The 25,020-nt window shown below is 36.3% G+C and overlaps 1 protein-coding gene across 1 annotated transcript in view; it reads right to left on the reverse strand.

Annotated features, from left to right (window-relative positions):
• The window catches only part of CCDC7 (coiled-coil domain containing 7), a 502,976-nt gene that overhangs the window by 18,102 nt on the left and 459,854 nt on the right, over positions 1-25,020 (reverse strand). Inside the window, exons 35-42 of the mRNA XM_030940622.1 lie at positions 11,454-11,537; positions 11,155-11,238; positions 10,854-10,937; positions 10,353-10,436; positions 8,900-8,983; positions 7,796-7,918; positions 4,617-4,742; positions 2,060-2,149 (exon numbers count right to left, since the gene is read on the reverse strand). Coding sequence (XP_030796482.1) covers positions 2,060-2,149; positions 4,617-4,742; positions 7,796-7,918; positions 8,900-8,983; positions 10,353-10,436; positions 10,854-10,937; positions 11,155-11,238; positions 11,454-11,537 — 759 coding nt within the window. The remainder of the gene's footprint in view (positions 1-2,059; positions 2,150-4,616; positions 4,743-7,795; positions 7,919-8,899; positions 8,984-10,352; positions 10,437-10,853; positions 10,938-11,154; positions 11,239-11,453; positions 11,538-25,020) is intronic.

The following is a 25,020-nucleotide window of genomic DNA, read 5'->3' on the forward strand; positions in this document are numbered from 1 at the left end:
TTCACTCCTAGGGAGGTGGGGAAGCTCAGCAACTCAGGCTCTAGAGGACTATCCCCATCCAGGGAGGCAGGGTGCTGTGGGTGTTCAGTCCAGAGGGTAGGGTGATCAGATCAGATTAGTGTTTCTGTAGGAGGCTGGCCTATGCCCATTTTAAAATTGAGCTCTGTTGTCGTGGTTGAGTTGTAGGAAGTCTCTATATATTCTAGATTATTAATACCTTATCAGATATGTGATTTAAATATATTTTCTCCCATTCTGTGGTTTGCCTTTTTACTCTTGATATTTTCCATTGATGACGGAAAGTTTTTAATTTTGATAAATTCTAACATGTCTATTTTTTGGACAGCGTGTTTTGTATCATCTAAGAAGTCTTTGCCAAATCCAATACAAGGTTTTCTCTATGTTTTCATCTAAGAGTTTTAAAGTGTAGCTCTTAGTTTTAGGTTTTTGGTCCACTTTGAGTTAATTTTTGTATGTGTAAGATAAGGGTGCAACATCATTATTTTGCATGTGGATATCTAGTTTTCTCAGCATTGTATGTTGTAAAGACTATTTTTTCCATACTGATTAGTCTTAGCACTCTTGTAAAAAATCATTTGACCATATATGTGAGGGTTTATTTTTTAGCTGTCTATCCTATTGCATCAAAATATGTGTTTGTCTTTAGGCCAATACCATACCATTTTGGTTACTGTAGCTTTGCAGTAAGTTTTGAAATTATGAAGTGTAAGTCTTTCAATTTTGTTCTTTATCAAGGTTATTCTGACTATCAGGTCCCTTATAGGGACAGGGTCTCCAACCCCTGGTCCGTGGCCTGTTAGGAACTGGGCCACACAGCAGGAGGTGAGCAGTGGGTGAGCAAGGGGAAGCTTCATCTGTATTTACAGCTGTTCCTCATTGCTGGCATTACCACTTGAGCTCTGCCTCCTGTCAGATCAGTGGCAGCATTAGATTCTCATAGGAGTGCAAACCCTATTGTGAACTGCACATGCAAGGGATCTAGATTGTGTGCTTCTTATGAGAATCTAATACCTGATAATCTATCACTGTCTCCCATCACCCCCAGATGGGACCACCTAGTTGCAGAAAAACAAGCTTAGGACTACCACTGATTCTACATTATGGTGAATTGTATAATTATTTCATTATATATTACAGTGTAATAATAATAGAAATAAAGTACACAATAAATGTAATGCACCTGAATCATCCTAATATAATTCCCCCACCACCATTCTGTGGAAACATTGCCTTCCATGAAACCGGTCCCTGCTGCCAAAAAGGTTGGGGACTGCTGCCTTAAGATTCTGTATGAATTAAAAAAAAAAAAAAAAAAAAAACCTTACTTTTTTTCTGTAAAAAAAAAGCATTTGGGATTTCGATAGAGATTGCACTGAATCCTTAGATCACTTTGAGTGGTACTGACATCTTAACAATATTATTTAATGTTCTTAATATTTCCAATGCATGAAAAGTCTAGTTCTGGCTTAGGTGCTTGGAAATAGGCATTTCATGCATTTACTAGCAGAACTATTAGCTATAGTAATTTGAAAATTTTCCTAATATCTATTAAAATTCAAATGATATATACCTTTAATGCACCAACCTCACTTACATGTTCTTTTATATAGAAATGCAATCACTGTGATATAAATATATATGAACAATGGTATTTATTGTACCATTGCTTGTAGTGGCAAAAAACGATAATAAAATGTTATTCAGTAGAGGAATCATTGAATAAATTAGGACACATTCACACTGTAGAATATCATGCAGCAGCTTAAAAATGTGACAGATGAAAGAAATTTCTATCAATTTACCTGGGTCAAAAGTGAGGAGAATATAAGTATATAAGCCTGTTGTTATTCAGAACCACAAACCACTGTTTACATATATATTTTTACATGTTTGAAGAAAGGTTTGGGAAATGATACCTTACTCATAAGATTGGTTGTTTGGAGAAGGAAGCCTAGAGGTTTGAAGTTGGTAAAGAAAGACAATGAGAATATAGCATAAAGTTTTATTTCATATGTCTGTATTGTAGTGATTCTTTTACCTTTATAGGTGGGTTTTCCAATTGTGTTGGTCACAGGAGGCAGAGCAAATTCAATAGTTTTTTGGTTTAAGGTAACAACTTTCGAATGCCCTAAAAAAATGGAACAGTGTTATTAAATTATGTGGAGAATTAAGTAATTTCAACTTTTAAAATGTTAAGATAAATCTTAGTCTTCTAAAACACAGTTTCCTTACAACTTTTTTTTCAGTAATTTAGATAAAGCAGCTTACCTGACACAAATATTTTCTCTCTGATTTTTTTTCTTGCCTAGTATTTGATATTTTTAAGAGTGCATTATAAGAGTACAAATCAAGAAAAAGAAAGACTAAAGCAAATTAACATAGGATCAGAAAACCAAATACCACATGCTCTCACTTACAAGAAGGAGCTAAACCTTGGGAAAGCATGGACATAAATACGGCAACAATAAACACTGGAGATCCCTAGTCGGGAGAGAGAGGGGGTCACGGGCTGAAAAACCGCCTATTGGGCATTGTGCTCACTGTCTGGGTGATGGAACCAGTCATATCCCAAACCTCAATGTCATGTAGTATATCCATGTAACAAACCTGCACATGTACCCCACTGAATCTAAAATAAAAGTAAAAAATATGAAAACAAATAAAGACTAAACGTCATAGATAAAAATGTCAGAGAATGAGCCTTTTTGCAGGACAGCAAAAAATGTAAATAAATGCAAAAATGCAAATTTTTAGATAAAGTTTTTCTCTCTATATAAAACATTATATCATTTTATTTAAAAAGAAGTTTACATTCCCACAATGAGAAATCTAGTGCTATAATTAAGAAGGAGATACTAGAAATGCAATTGTAAAGATACATATTTTGAACACTGCTAAAAACAAAACTATATAATTAAAACTAGTTTCAACATCTGCTTATTTGGAGGAAAGATGCTGACTTTAAAAGCAGAATGTGAAACATTTGAATGGTACTTTCTCAAAATTAGTGAGTAAAATTTTAATATGTTGACTTTCCTCAGTATACTTTTTGCACAGAAATGAAACATTCAATTCTTCCATTCCTTAAGGCAAGTGTTTGCTTGAAAAATGTATATCTGCCATTAATTTTAGATTCAAAGGCCAAATGCTTTCATGAAAATCTTTTAAAAAGTTTATGCTATTATAATTTTCATTCAATCCATAACAGAAGACATTATTATTGCTCTCTAATCATAAAGTAAAAGTATATATAATACATTATTTAGACCATTTATTAATTTTATTCTCCTCTTTGTTTTCTTTAAGCATTATTATTACTGCTTATAATTAGTATATTCATCAAATAAAAGACTTGGGCTTAGAAAAAACCCCAAATTATAGGAAAAACCAGTAGCTACATTAATGAAAAGAAGTATTGTAGGTGATATGAAGTAACAGGTGAACCCCAAATCAATTATATTTATCTAAAATATAATGAACAATGACTGACCCAGCTTGAGAAGCTATAAAAAGCTAGGCATTCCAACCAATAAAACTTCCCTTTTGAGTCCTTTCAACTTTATTTTGTATCCACTGAAGCCCAGGATTTTGCTTATTATTTTAATATATATAATTGTCATATATAATTTCTGACCATTTTTTCTTCTAGCTCACTGGGAAAGAAAATGGATTTCACTTTCTTTGCTTACATTCATTTGCTTCCCCAGAAGCAAGCCCAAATATCTTTTTATTGTTGTTCCTTTTATATTGCATGTAGTAAAAAAAAAAAACAAAAGTAATAGTCAACTTTCTGCATTTCCTGTTGATTTTTTACTTAGAACCTTTATGAATAGAAGGTGCCATGGATATTTATTTTAGAGCACAGAATAAATCAAAGAAAAATCATTTACATTTTTTAAAAAGTTCAGACTCTCAGGAGGCTGAGGCAGGAGAATTACTTGAACCCAGGAGGCGGAGGTTGCAGTGAGCCGAGATCATGCCACTGCACTCCAGCCTGGGCGACAGAGCAAGACTCTGTTTCTAAATAAAATAAAATAAAATAAAATTCAAACTCAGTTAACTGTAGAAAATGTACCAGGGTGATAATTATATAATGATGCCTCTGGAGCGACAGATAATAATCAAATCTTAGTTCTTAGATATTAATGGAGTTAGAAGCCTAGGAAGATGATAATGAAGGGAAGGGAAAAACTAAACATATGATTTATTTTTCTTCTCACCTATCCTTATGTTGTATTTCTATTGTATGCTCTCCCTGGGGTTGAATAAAAGAGGGACATATAAATATAAGAAAGAGATTATAAAATGAGTTTATCTCAGTCATCCACAAAATTTATAGTAGTGAACAAGACAAAAAGGTGGAGAACCAAAATGGAGCTCCAATTTAGTCACAATGGAGAAGGGGAAGAGAAATGCCAGGGACACTACTCATCGCTAAGAATGAACAAATGTTAGATAAATTTAACTCACAACTTACTTTCATTTATGTTTTCCTAAACTGTTATATGACTAAAGCTATTACAACTTGGTTATTTACATTTAGTTATAGCTTTATTTTAAAAATCACACTGTACACTAAAAATATTAAAAGTTACCTGAAGGGAGTTGATTCAGTAAAGGAAGATGGATGTCTTTAGAAAAGCTTGAACTAGCCCTATATGTTCTATAAACTGCTTTTGAAGGTGCAATCATATAGGGTGAAGAGTACTCATAAGTTTCCTCTAGAAAAATTTAGAAAATATGTTAGCCATACAATAGATGACATTTGTAATTATTTTTAATACTTACACAGTATATATGCACACAACATCAAAGCATCTAAATATATAAAGCAAACGTTTAAAAAAACCTGAAAGGACACATAGACTGCAACAAAATAATAGTAGGGAATTTCAATATCCCCAACTATTGAATGAGAGACAGGTCATCCAGATAGAAAATAAATAACCACTGGACTTGAACTACACATAAGATAAAGCATGTTTATCAGACAGTTACACAATGTTCTATCCAACAGTAACGGGATACACATTCTTCTCAAGTGCACAAAGAACATTCTCCAGAATAGATCATATGTTAGGCCACAAAAGAGGTCTTAACAATGTAAGATCAAAATTACATCAAATATTAACTACATATCAGTAACAGGAGGATAAAAAGAAACTTAATAGATCTTTGAAACATTAAACAATATGCTCCTGAAGAACTATTGTGTCAACGAGGAAATTAAAAAGGGAAATTTAAATATATCTACAGACAAAAGAAAATAAAAACATAACATACAAAAACTTATGGGATGCAGAAAATGTAATCCTAAGAGGAAAGTTTATAGCATTAAATGCCTACATCATAAAAGAAGAATCAAATAAACAACCTAAAATTACACTTTACAGAAGTAATAAAAGCAGAACTAAGCATAAATCTACCAGAAGAAAAAAAATGAAGATCAAAGCAGAAATAAAGAAAACAAGAGACTAGAAATGATCGATTCCATTTGCCCCAGTCTGCATTCCATTCTGGTATCCTCCAACATCCTGGTTCATTTATTTTTTCATGTATGTTTTTACTGAGAAAATTATAATGCTATTGAATGGTGAAATAGGTGACCTTATTGTATGGATTACTGACTGCCATATTTGCCTTCGTTTCTCCCCGCTTTTTGTTAATGGGAATGTCTTCTGTGGTCTGTCCCTGTCTCACCACTGTTAAATTGTGTGTGTGTGTGTGTGTGTGTGCGTGTGTTGTGAGAGACAAGTGACATTTCAAGAAAACTCTGTATCAGAAGAAGCCATATCATAGAAGCTGCCTTTGAAAATGATTATATGTATCACAATATCGTGGTCTTTGGGACTGACGCCAAAATTGGATAAGATTTTGTGGGGTACTGGGAAGAGCTGATTCTATTTTGCATGTGGGAGGGCCGTGAATATTCTCAATCAGCAGGAACACGGTGGTGGATTGATTTCAGTGATGGTCTCTGTGTTCTTGCCTACTTGTATTGAAGTTCTTCCATACTAACTCTGGTCTTAGTTATATGACTTCGGTGAATATGACAAAAGTAAACGAATGTGAGCAGAGACTTCAAAACTGCTTATACATTGAGGCTTGCCTGCATGCTGCTCTTAGAACTTGAAGACTCCTAGCTAGTTGGCTGGATGATGAGAAACATGCAGCCAACTCACCTCCTGGGCCAGTCATTAAGTTCAGTCGCCAAACCACCCTTCTAAACTCTGCTTTATGATATGGGATCTGGGATTCTGCAGACCACATTTTTGCTTTGCAAAGTAGCTCCAAGGCAGGCCGTACAAGATAGGCTAGATAGAGGCAAACTGCAAATTTGGAGGAAAAAGGACAGACTTGTTCTTCTCATTTTGTTCCTGGTGGGCTTTGAGAGCTTCCTGTCTCTTTTCAGTTTCTGTGAAGACCATCTCAGTATTGTTTCCTTATCCCAGAAGTAGCAACTCCTCCCATGGCAACAAAGTGTTTGCATTTTTTTCCAATATTTGCAGAACCAGTTTTATTATTCCTCCCTGCTTAGAAACTAGCAGTAGATGGCCAGGGCACCTCCTTCAGAAGTATGGATCCAAGGTCCCACCACAGAATCAGGGACACTAGCACCATCCAATCTATACCTTATGCAGAGACCTCCTTCAGTTCTGGATATGGCAATTCCTTTCTGTAATTGCTTCCTCCATGTAACCTTAGAATTCTTTTAATACTTTCATTTACCAAGTTAACAACTTTATACTTAGTCATCTACTTTTTACATTCTTGCTTTTTTTTTTTTTTTTTTTTTTTTTTGAGATGGAGTCTTGCTCTGTCGCCAGCCTGGAGTGCAGTGGCGTGATCTCGGCTCACTGCAACCTCCACCTCCTGGATTCAAGCGATTCTCCTGCCTCAGCCTCCCAAGTAGCTGGGACTACAGGCACGTGCCACCATGCCCAGCTAATTTTTGTATTTTTAGTACAGACAGGGTTTCACCATGTTGGCCAGGATGGTCTCTATCTCTTGACCTCATGATCTGTCCGCCTCAGCTTCCCAAAGTGCTGGGATTACAGGCGTGAACCACCGCACCTAGCCCTCTTGCTTTCTTTTTGAACATCCAGTAAAGTTTCTATGTACTGAATGGGCCCACTCTATACATCATTGTCTCAAACAACAGCCAGTCAACTGCTATACATGTGGGTGAATTGATAATTTGACCAAAAATGCATGCTAGTCCAGCCAAGACAATCATCAGTTACCTAAGTGGTTACTGTTTTATGCTTTTTAAAGTTTTAGGGTAGATATGGAGTAGTAAAACACTAACAAATATGGAAATAAAAATTAAAATAAGAGTGAGATATAATTTAGTAACTTTCAGATGGGTATAAATGAGAAAAAAACCCAGCAATCCATATTGCAGATGGTTATGCAGAGAAAAGAATTTTCCCTAAAGATTGCCAAATAAAATGTTAATTTATTAGCCCTTTAGGAAAGCAATCTGGAAATATCATTTAATGTTAAAAATCCATGTGTACTTTAATAAGAAATCTCAACCCTAAAATGTCATTGCTCTTTAATAGAATGATTGAATAAAGTGTTCTTACTATGAAATATCATGCTGCCAATAAAAAGGATGAATTAAAACAATTTTATTTTTACGCTTGTAAGAATTTTTCTAAGAACTTTCTGAAAAAAAGTAAGATGCATAAAGAGTAAATGAAAAAGCATACTTTAAAACTATTCTAGGTAATTAGATACTGAATTCATATCTTCATACATAATTCTTTACCTTTATTTTCAAAGGGTGATAAATTGATCACTTTTGTTGGGAATTTACTTGGTGTAATGCTCCTAGTGAAGATACCTTCTTGACGTTGTACGGACATATCTTTGTTTTTAAATAAGTTCACATCTAAAATAAAATTTTAAAAGAAAAAGTGTATGAGTACTCCTGACTATTCACACACTAATCCCCAACTCCATGTATTTGTCTCTATTTCTGCACTGGTAATTTTTCTTCCCACATTTTATTAAATAGCCACTTGTCTATTACTTAAATTTCTGTGTAGTCTCTCATCATTTTCTCTTTCTCGTCTTTGTTCTGCATTATGTGATAGTATCTTCCTTAATTTCAACCTTTATCCCAACTTCATTTTAGTTTGACCAAATGTTCATTTCTATAATTGATCCGTAGTCTACATTTGAAAGGATACGTTTAGAAAGATAGTTTTGGAGTTCAGAGGTCTATGCATAAGCTACTGGATCCCTCCCTGCCCCAATTCAACCAATGTTTATTAGATTTATTTTTCATTAATCCTATTGTTATAAAAGTAACATGGATTATTGTAGAAAACATTTATTTAAATAGAGAATTATAAACCTCATATTTTTAAAAAATCATTGTCTAGAGGTTTTAAAACTTTCTAGCTAATTTCCCATTGATGAGAGTTTAATTATAAGAGAAAATTCATGAAGACATTTGTCCATGAAATATAGGTACTGTTGTCATTAAAGATTCACTCTAGCAGCCGGGCGCGGTGGCTCACGCCTGTAATCCCAGCACTTTGGGAGGCCGAGGCGGGAGGATCATGAGGTCAGGAGATTGAGACCATCCTGGCTAACACGGTGAAACCCCGTCTCTACTAAAAATGCAAAAAATTAGCCGGGCGTGGCGGCGGTCGCCTGTAGTCCCAGCTACTTGGGAGGCTGAGGCAGGAGAATGGCGGGAACCCGGGAGGCGGAGCTTGCAGTGAGCCAAGATGGCGCCATTGTACTCCAGACTGGGCGACTGAGCAAGACTGTCTCAAAAAAAAAAAAAAAAAAAAAGTTCACTCTAAAACCCCAGAGAAGATAACTAAACTGTAAATATTAGACTTAAAATTATTATTCTTACCATAGTGAGTCCTTAGTTGTGTCTTTATCTCACCAATTGTTTTACTTGAACCAATAGCATTTGTCAAGGGTTCTACATCAGTCTCTATAGACATAAAATAAATTTCAAAACACTTTGTAAGGTAACCATTTATATTACATATGTATTTTAGTTCTTTTTTCTTTTGAAATTTCTTTTTCTTTTCCTTTTTTTTAAATTTAGAAACAGGATCTCGTTCTGTCACTCGGGCTGGGGTGCAGAGGTGTGAACATGGCTCACTGCAGCTTCAACCTCCTGGGCTCAAGTGGTCCTCCTGCCTCAGCCTCTCCAAGTAGCTGGGATGACAGGTGTGCACCACCACACCTGGCTAATTTTTCTATTTTTTGTAGAGACAGGGCTTTGCCGTGTTATCTTTTGAAATTTCCATCTTATTTGATATCAATCTCTATTACCTTCCTTTTCTTCCTTAAGAATAATTTCCTTTAACACTAAGAACACACTTGTAATAAGTGCTTTGAGGTTTCGTTGACTAGGTCCAACACCTGGGACTCTCACAGTTATTGTGGCATGCCCTTTTCCTTGGTGTAGGTCACACTTCACTGTTTCTTTGCATATTAATAATTTTTGCTAAAGATTTGACAGTTTCCATAATATACTGTAGCATCTCCAGATACTGATTTCCTCCTCCTCTATCTGGGGCTTGTCGTTGTTCTCTCCTTATTATTTGCATAGCGATGTGACTGGGCTATTGTACTAAAGTCTCTTGCCTATACTGTGAAGTGCTACTGCTGCTCTCCAAGGGGCAGAACCTTGCACATGCATCCAGTACCTTGGATAACATTGGTTTTAGAGGGCCGGCTTTGAATGTGTCTGTTTACATTGTTTCTCTGTTAGCTGTCTGCCTCTTTTTGTATCACACCAGAGATCAAAGAAAATTGTATAACTGCGTAACAACCTTACACCAAGATGAAAGTCAGTAGTGTAATCTCTGAATTACGTAACACAAATAAAGTACTGTATTGTAGGTGAGATTTTATAAATTTGCCTGACATTTTTATCAAATAGAGGGAATGGATAACCAGTGAAATAGTTATGTGTTGTACTCCTCTTGTCATCACAGTCTTCAGCTAGCCTTTCTGCTTTTACCTTTCTGCTTTTGCTAATTAAACATCACTTCTCAGAAACAAAAAGTAAGTAGAATAGCTTTGGAAATGCCTACACTGAGACTACTCTAAGGTAACTGTAACACTGAATTTTTATGCATTACTTTTCAAATGGATGAGTTTTAAAATCAATAATATGCTAATGTTTCACTGATAGTAAATGCTAGAGCTTAATTAAAGGATATTCATGATGAATTTTACCTATGTAACACTAACATGTAGGCACTATTGTCATGAAATGTCTATACTTAATTTAACTCAGGGAACATAAATAGGTCACAAATATTAGACTCAAAAATTCTTTTTCTTACCCTGGTGACTCTTTAATTGTGCATTGATTGGTTCCTTTATTATATCTCTTCCAATAGCATCTTTTAAGAGTTCTTTATCAGTCTCTATAGAATTAAACAGATTTCAAAATACTTTATAAGGTAAACATTACTATACATGTGTATACATGTGTGTTTAATTATAGAAGGATATTCATGAAGGATTTTACCAATGTAACACTATGATATAGGTACCTATGTAATAATAACATGTAGACACTGTTGTCATTAAAGGTCTGCACTTAATTTAACTCAGGGAACATAAATAGGTCACAAATATTAGACTCAAAAATTCTTTTTCTTACGCTGGTGACTCTTTAATTGTGCATTGATTGGTCCCTTTATTATATCTCTTCCAATAGCATCTTTTGCTATGGAAAGTACTATGATATAGGTACTGTTGTCATTAAAGGTCTATACTTAATTTAACTCAGGGAATATAAATAAGCCTAAATATTAGACTTGAAAAATTCTTTCTCTTACCTTGGTGACTCTTCAGTTGTGTAATGATTGGCCCTATTATTATACCTCTTCCAACAGCATCTGCCAAGAATTCCCTATCAGTCTCTATTGAAATAAAACAGATTTCAATATATTTTATAAGGTAAACATGACCATACCTCTGTGTGTTGTGTGTGTGTGTTTAATTATGGGAGGATATTCGTGAAGAATTTTACCTGTGTAATAACATATAGGTACTATTGCCATTAAATGTCCACACTTAATTTAACTCCAGGAATATAAATAAACCATAAATATTAGTCTTGAAATTGCTTTTTCTTACCTGGGTGACTTTTTAATTGTGTCTTGATTGACTCCTTCCTTACACCTCTTCCAATAGCATATGCAAAGAAGTTCTTATCAGTCTCTATAGAAATAAAACAGATTTCAGTATATTTTGTAAGGTTATCATTACCATACTTGTGTGTGTTTGTGTGTTTAATTATAGGAAGATATTCATGAATAATTTTACTTATGTAACACTATAATACAGATATTTTGTTATTAAAGGTCTATACTTAATTTAACTCAGGGAATATAAATCAGCCGTAAATATTAGATGTAAGAAATTCTTTTTCTTACCCTGGTGACCTTTTAGTTGTGCATTGATTGATCCCTTTATTATACCTCTTCCAATAGCATCTGCCAAGTGTTCCTTATCAGTCTCTGTAGAAATAAAACAGATATCAATATATTTTGTAAGATAAACATTACCATATCTCTGAGTATATGTGTGTGTTTAATTATAGGAGGATATTCATTTAGAATTTCACCTATATAATACTAACATATTGGTACTATTGTCATTAAAGGTTCATACTTAATTTAACTCCAGGAATATGAATAAACCATAAATATTAGTCTTGAATTTTTTTTTACCTGGGTGACATTTAAATTGTGTTTTAATTGACCCCTTTATTATACCTCATCCAATAGTCCAATAGCATCTGCTAAGAGATCCTTATTAGTCTCTATAGAAATAAAGCAGATTTCAATATATTTTATAAGGTAAACATTTTATGTGTGTGTATGCATGTGTAGTGAGTATTTATTATTATAGTAGAAGAGTTGCAATATAATGTCTTATTGCAGTAAGCATCACAAAACAGAATTTGAAGGGCTATTAGCAATCATATAAGCCTATTATATTGAAGTTCAGAGATGTTTCATGATTTGAACAAGACCACATCAAGATGATGACAAAACTGATGCACAAACCGACACTTTGTAATTCCTTAACCAGTGACTTTACTATATAATGGCATCTCTTATGCAAACTAAAATTATCCTAGAAAGTTTATGATGATAATATAACTTTAAATTTTACACCAATAGCACTATCTACTGTGGGATGTACCTGGTGAGATAAAACATAACATTTTTTTTTTTATTATACTTTAAGTTCTAGGGTACATGTGCATAACGTGCAGGTTTGTTACATATGTATACTTATGCCATGTTGGTGTGCTGCACCCATCAACTCGTCAGCACCCATCAATTCATCATTTATATCATGTATAACTCCCCAATGCAATCCCTCCCTCCTCCCCCCTCCCCATGATAGGCCCCAGTGTGTGATGTTCCCCTTCCCGAGTCCAAGTGATCTCATTGTTCAGTTCCCACCTATGAGTGAGAACATGCGGTGTTTGGTTTTCTCTTCTTGTGATAGTTTGCTAAGAATGATGGTTTCCAGCTGCATCCATGTCCCTACAAAGGACGCAAACTCATCCTTTTTTATGGCTGCATAGTATTCCATGGTGTATATGTGCCACATTTTCTTAATCCAGTCTGTCACAGATGGACATTTGGGTTGATTCCAAGTCTTTGCTATTGTGAATAGTGCCGCAATAAACATACGTGTGCATGTGTCTTTGTAGTAGACTAATTTATAATCCTTTGGGTATATACCCAGTAGTGAGATGGCTGGGTCATATGGTACATCTAGTTCTAGATCCTTGAGGAATTGCCATACTGTTTTCCATAATGGTTGAACCAGTTTACAATCCCACCAACAGTGTAAAAGTGTTCCTATTTCTCCACATCCTCTCCAACACCTGTTGTTTCCTGACTTCTTAATGATTGCCATTCTAACTGGTGTGAGATGGTATCTCATTGTGGTTTTGATTTGCATTTCTCTGATGGCGAGTGATGATGAGCATTTTTTCATGTGTCTGTTGGCTGTATGAATGTCTTCTTTTGAGAAATGTCTGTTCATATCCTTTCCCCACTTTTTGATGGGGTTGTTTGTTTTTTTCTTGTATATTTGTTTGAGTTCTTTGTAGATTCTGGATATTAGCCCTTTGTCAGATGAGTAGGTTGCAAAAATTTTCTTCCATTCTGTAGGTTGCCTGTTCACTCTGATGGTAGTTTCTTTTGCTGTGCAAAAGCTCTTTAGTTTAATTAGATCCCATTTGTCAATTTTGGCTTTTGCTGCCGTTGCTTTTGGTGTTTTAGACATGAAGTCCTTGCCCATGCCTATGTCCTGAATGGTACTACCTAGATTTTCTTCTAGGGTTTTTATGGTATTAGGTCTAACATTTAAGTCTCTAATCCATCTTGAATTAACCTTCGTATAAGGGGTAAGGAAAGGATCCAGTTTCAGCTTTCTACTTATGGCTAGCCAATTTTCCCAGCACCATTTATTAAATAGGGAATCCTTTCCCCATTTCTTGTTTCTCTCAGGTTTGTCAAAGATCAGATGGTTGTAGATGTGTGGTATTATTTCTGAGGACTCTGTTCTGTTCCATTGGTCTATATCTCTGTTTTGGTACCAGTACCATGCTGTTTTGGTTACTGTAGCCTTGTAGTATAGTTTGAAGTCAGGTAGCGTGACGCCTCCAGCTTTGTCCTTTTGACTTAGGATTGTCTTGGCAATGCGGGCTCTTTTTTGGTTCCATATGAACTTGAAAGCAGTTTTTTCCAATTCTGTGAAGAAACTCATTGGTAGCTTGATGGGGATGGCATTGAATCTATAAATAACCTTGGGCAGTATGGCCATTTTCACGATATTGATTCTTCCTATCCATGAGCATGGTATGTTCTTCCATTTGTTTGTGTCCTCTTTGATTTCACTGAGCAGTGGTTTGTAGTTCTCCTTGAAAAGGTCCTTTACATCCCTTGTAAGCTGGATTCCTAGGTATTTTATTCTCTTTGAAGCAATTGTGAATGGAAGTTCATTCCTGATTTGGCTCTCTGCTTGTCTGTTACTGGTGTATAAGAATTCTTGTGATTTTTGCACATTAATTTTGTATCCTGAGACTTTGCTGAAGTTGCTTATCAGCTTAAGGAGATTTTGGGCTGAGACAATGGGGTTTTCTAAATATACAATCATGTCATCTGCAAACAGGGACAATTTGACTTCTTCTTTTCCTAACTGGATACCCTTTATTTCTTTCTCTTGCCTGATTGCCCTAGCCAGAACTTCCAAGACTATGTTGAATAGGAGTGGTGAGAGAGGGCATCCCTGTCTTGTGCCAGTTTTCAAAGGGAATTTTTCCAGTTTTTGCCCATTCAGAATGATATTAGCTGTGGGTTTGTCATAAATAGCTCTTATTATTTTGAGGTACGTTCCATCAATACCGAATTTATTGAGCGTTTTTAGCACGAAGGGCTGTTGAATTTTGTCAAAAGCCTTTTCTGCATCTATTGAGATAATCATGTGGTTCTTGTCTTTGGTTCTGTTTATATGCTGGATGACGTTTACTGATTTGCGAATGTTGAACCAGCCTTGCATCCCAGGGATGAAGCCCACTTGATCATGGTGGATAAGCTTTTTGATGTGCTGCTGAATCCGGTTTGCCAGTATTTTATTGAGAATTTTTGCATCGATGTTCATCAGGGATATTGGTCTAAAATTCTCTTTTTTTGTTGTGTCTCTGCCAGGCTTTGGTATCAGGATGATGTTGGCCTCATAAAATGAGTTAGGGAGGATTCCCTCTTTTTCTATTGTTTGGAATAGTTTCAGAAGGAATGGTACCAGCTCCTCCTTGTACCTCTGGTAGAATTCAGCTGTGAATCCATCTGGTCCTGGACTTTTTTTGGTGGGTAGGCTATTAATTGTTGCCTCAATTTCATAGCCTGCTGTTGGTCTATTCAGGGATTCAACTTCTTCCTGGTTTAGTCTTGGGAGAGTGTAAGTGTCCAGGAAATTATCCATTTCTTCTAGATTTTCTAGTTGATTTGCGTAAAGGCGTTTATAGTATTCTCTGATGGTTGTTTGTATTTCTGTGGGGTCAGTGGTTATATACCCTTTATCATTTTTTATTGCATCTATTTGATTCCTCTCTCTTTTCTTCTTTATTAGTCTTGCTAGCGGTCTGTCAATTTTGTTGATCTTTTCAAAAAACCAACTCCTGGATTCATTGATTTTTTGGAGGGTTTTTTGTGTCTCTATCTCCTTCAGTTCTGCTCTGATCTTAGTTATTTCCTGCCTTCTGCTAGCTTTTGAATGTGTTTGCTCTTGCCTCTCTAGTTCTTTTAATTGTGATGTTAGAGTGTCAATTTTAGATCTTTCCTGCTTTCTCTTGTGGGCATTTAGTGCTATAAATTTCCCTCTACACACTGCTTTAAATGTGTCCCAGAGATTCTGGTATGTTGTATCTTTGTTCTCATTGGTTTCAAAGAACATCTTTATTTCTGCTTTCATTTCGTTATGTACCCAGTAGTCATTCAGGAGCAGGTTGTTCAGTTTCCATGTAGTTGAGCGGTTTTGATTGAGTTTCTTAGTCCTGAGTTCTAGTTTGATTGCACTGTGGTCTGAGAGACAGTTTGTTATAATTTCTGTTCTTTTACATTTGCTGAGGAGTGCTTTACTTCCAATTATGTGGTCAATTTTGGAATAAGTGCGATGTGGTGCTGAGAAGAATGTATATTCTGTTGATTTGGGGTGGAGAGTTCTATAGATGTCTATTAGGTCCGCTTGGTGCAGAGATGAGTTCAATTCCTGGATATCCTTGTTAACTTTCTGTCTCGTTGATCTGTCTAATGTTGACAGTGGGGTGTTGAAGTCTCCCATTATTATTGTATGGGAGTCTAAGTCTCTTTGTAAGTCTCTAAGGACTTGCTTTATGAATCTGGGTGCTCCTGTATTGGGTGCATATATATTTAGGAGGGTTAGCTCTTCCTGTTGAATTGATCCCTTTACCATTATGTAATGGCCTTCTTTGTCTCTTTTGATCTTTGATGGTTTAAAGTCTGTTTTATCAGAGACTAGGATTGCAACCCCTGCTTTTTTTTGTTCTCCATTTGCTTGGTAGATCTTCCTCCATCCCTTTATTTTGAACCTATGTATGTCTCTGCATGTGAGATGGGTCTCCTGAATACAGCAGACTGATGGGTCTTGACTCTTTATCCAGTTTGCCAGTCTGTGTCTTTTAATTGGAGCATTTAGTCCATTTACATTTAAGGTTAATATTGTTATGTGTGAACTTGATCCTGTCATTATGATATTAACTGGTTATTTTGCTCGTTAGTTGATGCAGTTTCTTCCTAGCCTCGATGGTCTTTACATTTTGGCATATTTTTGCAATGGCTGGTACCGGTTGTTCCTTTCCAGGTTTAGGGCTTCCTTCAGGGTCTCTTGTAAGGCAGGCCTGGTGGTGACAAAATCTCTAAGCATTTGCTTATCTGTAAAGGATTTTATTTCTCCTTCACTTATGAAACTTAGTTTGGCTGTATATGAAATTCTGGGTTGAAAATTCTTTTCTTTAAGAAAGTTGAATATTGGCCCCCACTCTCTTCTGGCTTGTAGAGTTTCTGCCGAGAGATCTGCTGTTAGTCTGATGGGCTTCCCTTTGTGGGTAACCCGACCTTTCTCTCTGGCTGCCCTTAAGATTTTTTCCTTCATTTCAACTTTGGTGAATCTGGCAATTATGTGTCTTGGAGTTGCTCTTCTGGAGGAGTATCTTTGTGTCGTTCTCTGTATTTCCTGAATTTGAATGTTGGCCTGCCCTACTAGGTTGGGGAAGTTCTCCTGGATGATATCCTGAAGAGTGTTTTCCAACTTGGTTCCATTTTCCCCCTCACTTTCAGGCACCCCAATCAGACGTAGATTTGGTCTTTGTAAAAATCCCATACTTCTTGCAGGCTTTGTTCCTTTCTTTTTCTTCTTTTTTCTTTTGGTTTCTCTTCTCGCTTCATTTCATTCATTTGATCCTCAATCGCTGATACTCTTTCTTCCGGTTGATCGAGTCGGTTACTGAAGCTTGTGCATTTGTCACGTATTTCTCGTGTCACGGTTTTCATCTCTGTCATTTCGTTTATGATCTTCTCTGCATTAATTAGTCTAGCTGTCAATTCTTCCACTCTTTTTTCAAGATTTTTAGTTTCTTTGCGCTGGGTACGTAATTCCTCCTTTAGCTCTGAGAAGTTTGATGGACTGAAGCCTTCTTCTCTCATCTCGTCAAAGTCATTATCTGACCAGCTTTGATCCATTGCTGGCGATGGGCTGCGCTCCTTTGCAGGGGGAGATGCACTCTTATTTTTTGAATTTCCAGCTTTTCTGCCCTGCTTCTTCCCCATCTTTGTGGTTTTATCTGTCTCTGGTCTTTGATGATGGTGACGTACTGATGGGGTTTTGGTATAGGTATCCTTCCTGTTTGATAGTTTTCCTTCTGACAGTCAGAAGGACTGTCTGTTGGTCTGTTGGAGATTGCTTGAGGTCCACTCCAGACCCTGTTTGCCTGGGTATCAGCAGCAGAGGTTGCTGAAGATAGAATATTGCTGAACAGCGAGTGTACCTGTCTGATTCTTCCTTTGGAAGTTTCCTCTCAGGGGTGTACTCCACCCTGTGAGGTGTGGGGTGTCAGACTGCCCCTAGTGGGGGATGTCTCCCAGCTAGGCTACTGAGGGGTCAGGGACCCACCTGAGCAGGCAGTCTGTCCGTTCTCAGATCTCAACCTCCGCGTTGGGAGATCCACGGCTCTCCCCAAAGCTGTCAGACAGAGTCGTTCGCGTCTGCACCGGCCCCCGCTGCTTCCCCTGTTGGTCTTCAGCTGTGCGCTGTCCCCAGAGGTGGAGACTACAGAGACAGGCAGGCTTCCTTGAGCTGCTGTGAGCTCCACCCAGTTCGAGTTTCCCAGCGGCTTTGTTTACCTACTTAAGCCTCAGCAATGGCGGGCGCCCCTCCCCCAGCCTCGCTGCTGCCTTGTGGATAGATCGCCGCAGACTGCTGTGTTAGCAGTGAGGGAGGCTCCGTGGGCGTGGGACCCTCCCGGCCAGGTGTGGGATATATTCTCCTGGTGTGCCTGTCTGCTTAAAGCGCAGTATTGGGGTGGGAGTTACCCGATTTTCCAGGTGTTGTGTGTCTCAGTTCCCCTGGCTAGGAAAACGGATTCCCTTCCCCCTTGGCTTCCAGGTGAGGCGATGCCTCGCCCTGCTTCAGCTCTCGCTGGTCAGGCTGCAGCAGCTGACCAGCACTGATTGTCCGGCACTCCCTAGTGAGATGACCCCAGTACCTCAGTTGAAAATGCAGAAATCACCGGTCTTCTGTGTCGCTTGCGCTGGGAGTTGGAGACTGGAGCTGTTCCTATTCGGCCATCTTGCTCCGCCCCCCGACCAACATTTTTAAGAATAGGTCAATTTGCAAATCATGGTCTCCACAGTCACAGAGAGTTATTGTGGGGCAAAGTGCTTTGATTTGTTCATAAAGACTTCATGTCATTTCTAAGATTTGTAACTATAAATCAAGTATGCATCAATAATGTAGAAAAATAATTAGATATTTTGTGGAATATGAAAATGTGACTTTCATATCTTCTTGAGTTTGTAGACTTTGTAGCTGGGGAGGATGAAGTAAGTAAACTTGTAGTAGCATAAGCATTGAGATTGCATTCCTTTCCACTGGAGTTTTTATGTGATTTGAATCTTTTGCTAGATTTGAAAACTACTGACTAGGTCATATAACAGGAAAAATACATGGAAGTTATGAAAGGCAAGTTCATATTGAAAAGGGAAAATTAGAATGGGTGACTTGGGTCAATGGTGGACCTAATATTTTGTGAAAGTTGTTTATAGCAGACTATATGCTAAAGTTGGAAACCTATAATGACCCAGATACCACAGAGTAAAGTTTTGCTCTGAAGAAATGTCTGAGCTCTTGAATAAATGTTAAGTTTTACAGTGTAACATCTGAAGCCCAAATATACCACCAGTGAAATCTAAACCAAAGTATGGACCAGCTGAGGCATCATTACCAAAATGAACTGAGACACATAAGAACGTATTTTCCATAAGTACACAACTATATTTTGTGAACATAAGCAGATCTATAGAAACATAAAAATAGGGAATATGAGCAGTCATATTTTAGCCTCTCCGATTATTACTCTAACTAGTACACATAAGAAGGAATGGTTCATTTCAAGTGAGTATGCAAAGATTCTTAGATAATAAGAAGGAAGGCAATGAGAAGAGCATTTTAGGGGAGATAAGGTTAAGCATTTAGGAAGAGAATCTATGTGCTAAAGTAATTTACAATCTAGTAACATTCATGTTTCCTCCCTTACCATATCCTCTCATTGCTTTAATTCTTTTTAAATATGATCCTGCCTGGAATTCACAGAGATATTTTTACAAAATAAATAACATATCATGCTATATGCTTATGTAAAATGTTCAATTCAGTGTTTTTTAAGATGTTGACATATTTGTGTAGTTCTGACTACAGTCAATTTTAGATTCTACTGGAGTTTATACTAATCAAATTCCAGTGAAGTACAGAAATATTACTCCCATATATCATTATTCCTTCTTCAACATTTTTGCACTATTATGTGTATTACAACTACATATATTAAATACATTGTTATAATTGATGTTATGAGTAATTATTTATATGATACTGTGCGTTTTAATTAAGCTAAGAAAGAAGAGCAAGTACATAATTATAGTATTTACTATACTAACCTTCTTGTTTATATATTTTTTGCATTTGTTCCTGTGGATTTGAGTTACTATCCAGTGTTATTTTATTTTTTAAACTGTTTAAAAATTTTTATTTTTTTATTTCAGTAAGTTTTTGGGGAACAGGTGGTGTTTGGTTTCATGAATGTTCTTTAGTAGTGATTTGTGAGATTTTGGAGCATCCATCACCCAAGCAGTGTACACTGTACCCAATGTGTAGTCTTTTGTCCCTTGACACCTCCTACTCTTTCCCCAAGTCTTCAAAGTCCAACATACCATTCTTATGCCTTTGCATCCTCATAGCTTAGTTCCCACATGAGTGAGAACATATAACATTTGATTTTCCATTCCTGAGTTACTTCACTTATAATAATAGTCTCCAATTCCATTCAGGTTGCTGTGAATGCCATTATTTTGTTCCTTTTTATGGCTGAGTAGTATTCCATGGTATATACACACCACATTTTCTTTATCCATTCGTTGATTGATGGGCATTTGGGCTGATTCCATATTTTTGCAATGGCAAATTGTACTGCTATAAACATACGTGTGCAAGTATTTTTTGTACAATGATTTCCTTTCCTCTGGGTAGATACCTAGAAGTGGGATTTCTGGATCAAAGGGTAGATCTACTTTTAGTTCTTTAAGGACTCTCCACACTGTTTTCCACAGTAAAAATGTTTCCTTTTCACTGCATCCATGCCAACATCTATTATTTTTTGATTTTTTGATGATGGCCATTCTTGCAGGAATGAGGTGGTATCGCATTATGGTTTTGATTTGTGTATCCCTGATAATTAGTGATGTTGAGCATTTTTCTATATGCTTATTGGCCATTTGTATATCTTCTTTTGAGAATTGTCTATTCATGCCCTTAGCCCATGTTTTTATGGGATTTTTTTTTTCTTGCTGATTTGAGTTCTTTGTAGATTCTGGATATTAGTTCTTTGTTGGATATATAGATTGTGAAGATTTTCTACTGCTCTGAGGGTTGTCTGTTAACTCTGCTGATAACTTCTTTTGCTGTGCAGAAGCTTTTTAATTTAATGAAGTCCCATCTATTTATCTTTGTTTTTGTTGCATTTGCTTTTGGGTTCTTGGTCATGAAGTCTTTGCTTAAGCCAATGTCTAGAAGGGATTTTCCAATGTTATCTTCTAGAAACTTATGGTTTCAAGTCTTAGATCCATCTCGAGTTGATTTTTGTATAAGGTGAGAGATGAGGATCCAGTTTCATTTTTCTACATGTGGCTTGACAATTATCCCAGCACCATTTGTTGAATATGGTGTTCTTTCCTCACTTCATGTTTTTGTTTGTTCTGTCAAAGATCCGTTGGCTGTAAGTATTTGGCTTTATTTCTGGGTTCTCTATTCTGTTCCATTGGTCTATGTGTTTATTTTTATACCAATACCATGCTGTTTTGGTGACTATGGCCTTATACTATAGTTTGAAGTCAGGTAATATGATCCCTTCAGATTTATTCTTTTTGCTTAGTCTTGCTTTGGCTATGTGGGCTCTTTTTTGGTTCCATATGAATTTTAGGATTTTTTTTCTAGTTCTCCTGAAGAATAATGTTGGTATTTTGATGGGAATTGCATTGAATTTGTAGATTGCTTTTGAGAATATGGTCATTTGTTTGTGTCGTCTAGGATTTCTTTCAGCAGTGTTTTGTAGTTTTCCTTGTAGAGGTCTTTCAAGTCCTTGATTAAGTATATTCCTATCTTTTTTGTTTGTTTGTTTGTTTGTTTGTTTGTTTTGGCAGCTATTGTGAAAGGAGTTGAGTTCTTGATTTGATTCTCAGCTTGGTCACTGTTGGTGTAGAGCAGCACTACTGATTTGTGTATGTTAAGTTTGTATCCTGAAATTTTGCTGAATTCATTTACGAGTGCTAGGAGCTTTTTGGATGAGTCTTTAGTGCTTTCTAGGTATATGATCATATCATCAGCAAACAGCAACAGTTTGATTACCTCTTTACCAATTTGGATGCCCTTTGTTTCTTTTCCTTGTCTGATTGCTCTGGCTAGGACTTCCAGTACTATGTTGAATAGACGTGGTGAGATTGGGCATCCTTGTCTTGTTCCAGTTCTCAGGGGGAATGCTTTCAAAACCCGTTCGGTATAATGTTGGCTGTGTGTTTGTCATAGATAGCTTTTATTACCTTAAATTATGTTCCTTTTATGCCAATTTTGCTGAGGGTTTTAATCATAAAGGGATGCTGGATTTTGTCAAGTGCTTCTTCTGCAGCTATTGAGATGATCATGTGATTGATGGTTGTTTTTAATTCTGTTTATGTGGTGTATCACATTTATTGACTTGCATATGTTAAACCATCCCTGCATACCTGGTATGAAACCCACTAGATCATGGTGGATTATCTTTTTGATATGCTCTTGGATTTGGTGTGCTAGTATTTTGTTGAGGATTTTTTCATCTATGTTCATCAGGGATATCGGTCTGTAGTTTTCTCTTTTTTTTGTTATGTCCTTCCCTGGTTTTGGTATTAGGGTGATACTGGCTTCATAGAATGATTTAGGGAGAATTCCCTCTTCTGTATCTTTTGGAATAATGTCAATAGGATTGGTACCAATTCTTCTTTGAATGTCGGATAGTTCAGCTGTAAATCCATTTGATCCTGAACTTTTTTTGTTGTTGGCAATTTTTAAATTACCATTTCAATCTTGCTGCTTGTTATTGGTCTGTTCAGAGATTCTATACCTTCCTGGTTTAATCTAAGGGGATTGTATATTTCCGTGAATTTATCCATCTCCTCTAGGTTTTCTAGTTTATATGGGTAAATGTGTTCAGAGTAGACTTGAATAACGTTTTCTATTTCTGTGGTATCAGTTGTAATAACTCCTGTTTCATTTCTAATTGAGCTTATTTGGATCTTCTCTCTTCTTTCCTTGGTTAATCTTGCTAATGGTCTATCAATTTTATTTATCTTTTCAAATAATCAGCTTTTTGTTTCATTTATCTTTTGTATTTTTTTGTTTGCTTGTTTCATTCTTGTTTAGTTCTGCTCTGATCTTTGTTATTTCTTTTCTTCTGCTGGGTTTGGGTCTGGATTGTTCTTGTTTCTCCAATTCCATGAGGTGTGACCTTAGATTGTCTATTTGTGCTCTTTCAGACTTTTTGATTTAGGCATTTAATGCTGTGAACTTTCCTCTTAGCAGTGTTTTTGCTGTATCCCAGAGGTTTTGATTGGTTGTGTCACTATTATTGTTCAGTTCAAATAATTTTTAAATTTCTATCTTGATTTCACTCTTGGCCCAGTGATCATTCAGGAGCAGGTTATTTAATTTCCATGTATTTGCATGATTTTTAGGGTTCCTTTTGGATTTGATTTCCAATTTTATTCCACTGTGGTCTGAGAGAGTACTTGATATAATTTCGATTTTCTTAAATTTACTGAGACTTGTTTTGTGGCCTGTCATATGGTCTGTCTTGGAGAATGTTCCATGTGCTGATGAATAGAATGTATATTCTGCAGTTGTTGAGTAGAATGTTCTGTAGATATCTGTTAAGTCCATTTGTTGTAGGGTAGAGTTCAAGTTCATTGTTTCTTTGTTGACTTTCTGTCTTGATGACTTGTCTAGTGCTGTCAGTGGAGTATTAAAGTCCCCCACTATTATTGTATAATCTCATTTCTTAGCTCTAGTAGTAATTGTTTTATAAACTTGACATATCCAGTATTAGGTGCATATATATTTAGAATTGTGACATTTTACTGTTGGATTAGCCCTTTTATCATTCTATAATGTCCCTCTTTGTCATTTTTAACTGCTGTTGGTTTAAGGTTTGTTTTGTCCAATATAAGAATAGCTACTCCTGTTTGCTTTTGATGTCCATTTGCACAGAACATCTTTTTCCACACTTTTACCTTAAGTTTATGTGAGTCCTTTTGTGTTGAGTCTCCTGAAGACAGCAGAAACTTGGTTGGTGAATTCTTATCTATTCTGCAATTCTGTATCTTTTAAGTGGAGCATTTAGGTCATTTACATTCAATGTTAGTATTGAGATGTGAGGTACTATTCCATTCATCATACCATTTGTAGCCTGAATACTTCCCCTCCCCCCACCCCACTGTGTTAATGTTATATGGGTCCTGTGAGATTTATGTTTTAAGGAGGTTCTATTTTGGTGTATTTTGAGTGTTTGAAGATTTAGAGCTCCTTTTAGCAGTTCTTATAGTACTGGCTAGGTAGTTGCAAATTATCTCAGCATTTGCTTATCTGGAAAAGACTGTATCTTTCCTTCATTTATGAAGCTCAGTTTCACTGGATACAAAATTTTTGACTGATTATTGTTTCATTTAAGGAGGCTAAAAATAGGACCCCAATTCCTTCTAACATGTAAGGTTTCTGCTGAGAAGCCTGCTGTTAATATGACAGGCTTTCCTTTATAGGTTACCTGATGCTTTTGCCTCACAGCTCTTAAGATGCTTTTCTTTATCTTGACTTTAGATAACCTGATGACTATATGCCTACATGATGATCTTTTTGCAATGAATTTCCCAGGTGTTCTTTGATCTTCTTGTGTTTAGATGCCTAGATCTCTAGCAAAGTTGGAGAAGTTTTTCTTGATTATTCTCTCAAATATGTTTTCCAAACTTTTAGATTTTTCTTCTTCTCAGGAACTCCAATTATTCTCAGGTTTGAACATTTAACATAGTCCCAAACTTCTTGGAGTCTTTGTTCATTTTTCAAAATTCTTGTTTCTTTGTGTGTGATGGATTGAGTTAATTCAAAAGCCTTGTCATCGAGCTCTGAAGTTCTTTCTTCTGCTTGTTCAATTCTATTGTGGAGACTTCCCAGTGCACTTAGCATTTCTCTAAGTGTGTCCTTGAGCCAGGAAGAGAGGCATCACCAGAAATCAACCTTGGCAGCCCTTTGATTTTGAAGTTTTAGTGTTCAGAACTGTGAGAAAATCAATTTCTGATGTTTAAGGCACCCAGTGCAGTATTTTGTTCTGGCAATCTGGGCAGTGAATACACACATTGTCACCATACCCCCTTTTATGCTTTAATTATGGTTTCCTTGAATTCTGTGAACCTATTTATAATAACTGCTTTGTAGTCTTTGCTAAGTCTAACATCTTGGACTCCCACAGAATTTTTTGTTGCCTACTTTTCTTCCCCCTGTGTATGGGTTATGCTTTACTGTTTCTTTGAATGGCTCATAATTTTAAACTAAAAACTAGGCATTTTATTTTTATTTATTTATAATGTATTTATGTTAAAATTTCAACTT

This window comes from Rhinopithecus roxellana, chromosome 11 (assembly GCF_007565055.1).
Source record: "Rhinopithecus roxellana isolate Shanxi Qingling chromosome 11, ASM756505v1, whole genome shotgun sequence".
Taxonomy (NCBI): Eukaryota; Metazoa; Chordata; class Mammalia; order Primates; family Cercopithecidae; genus Rhinopithecus; species Rhinopithecus roxellana.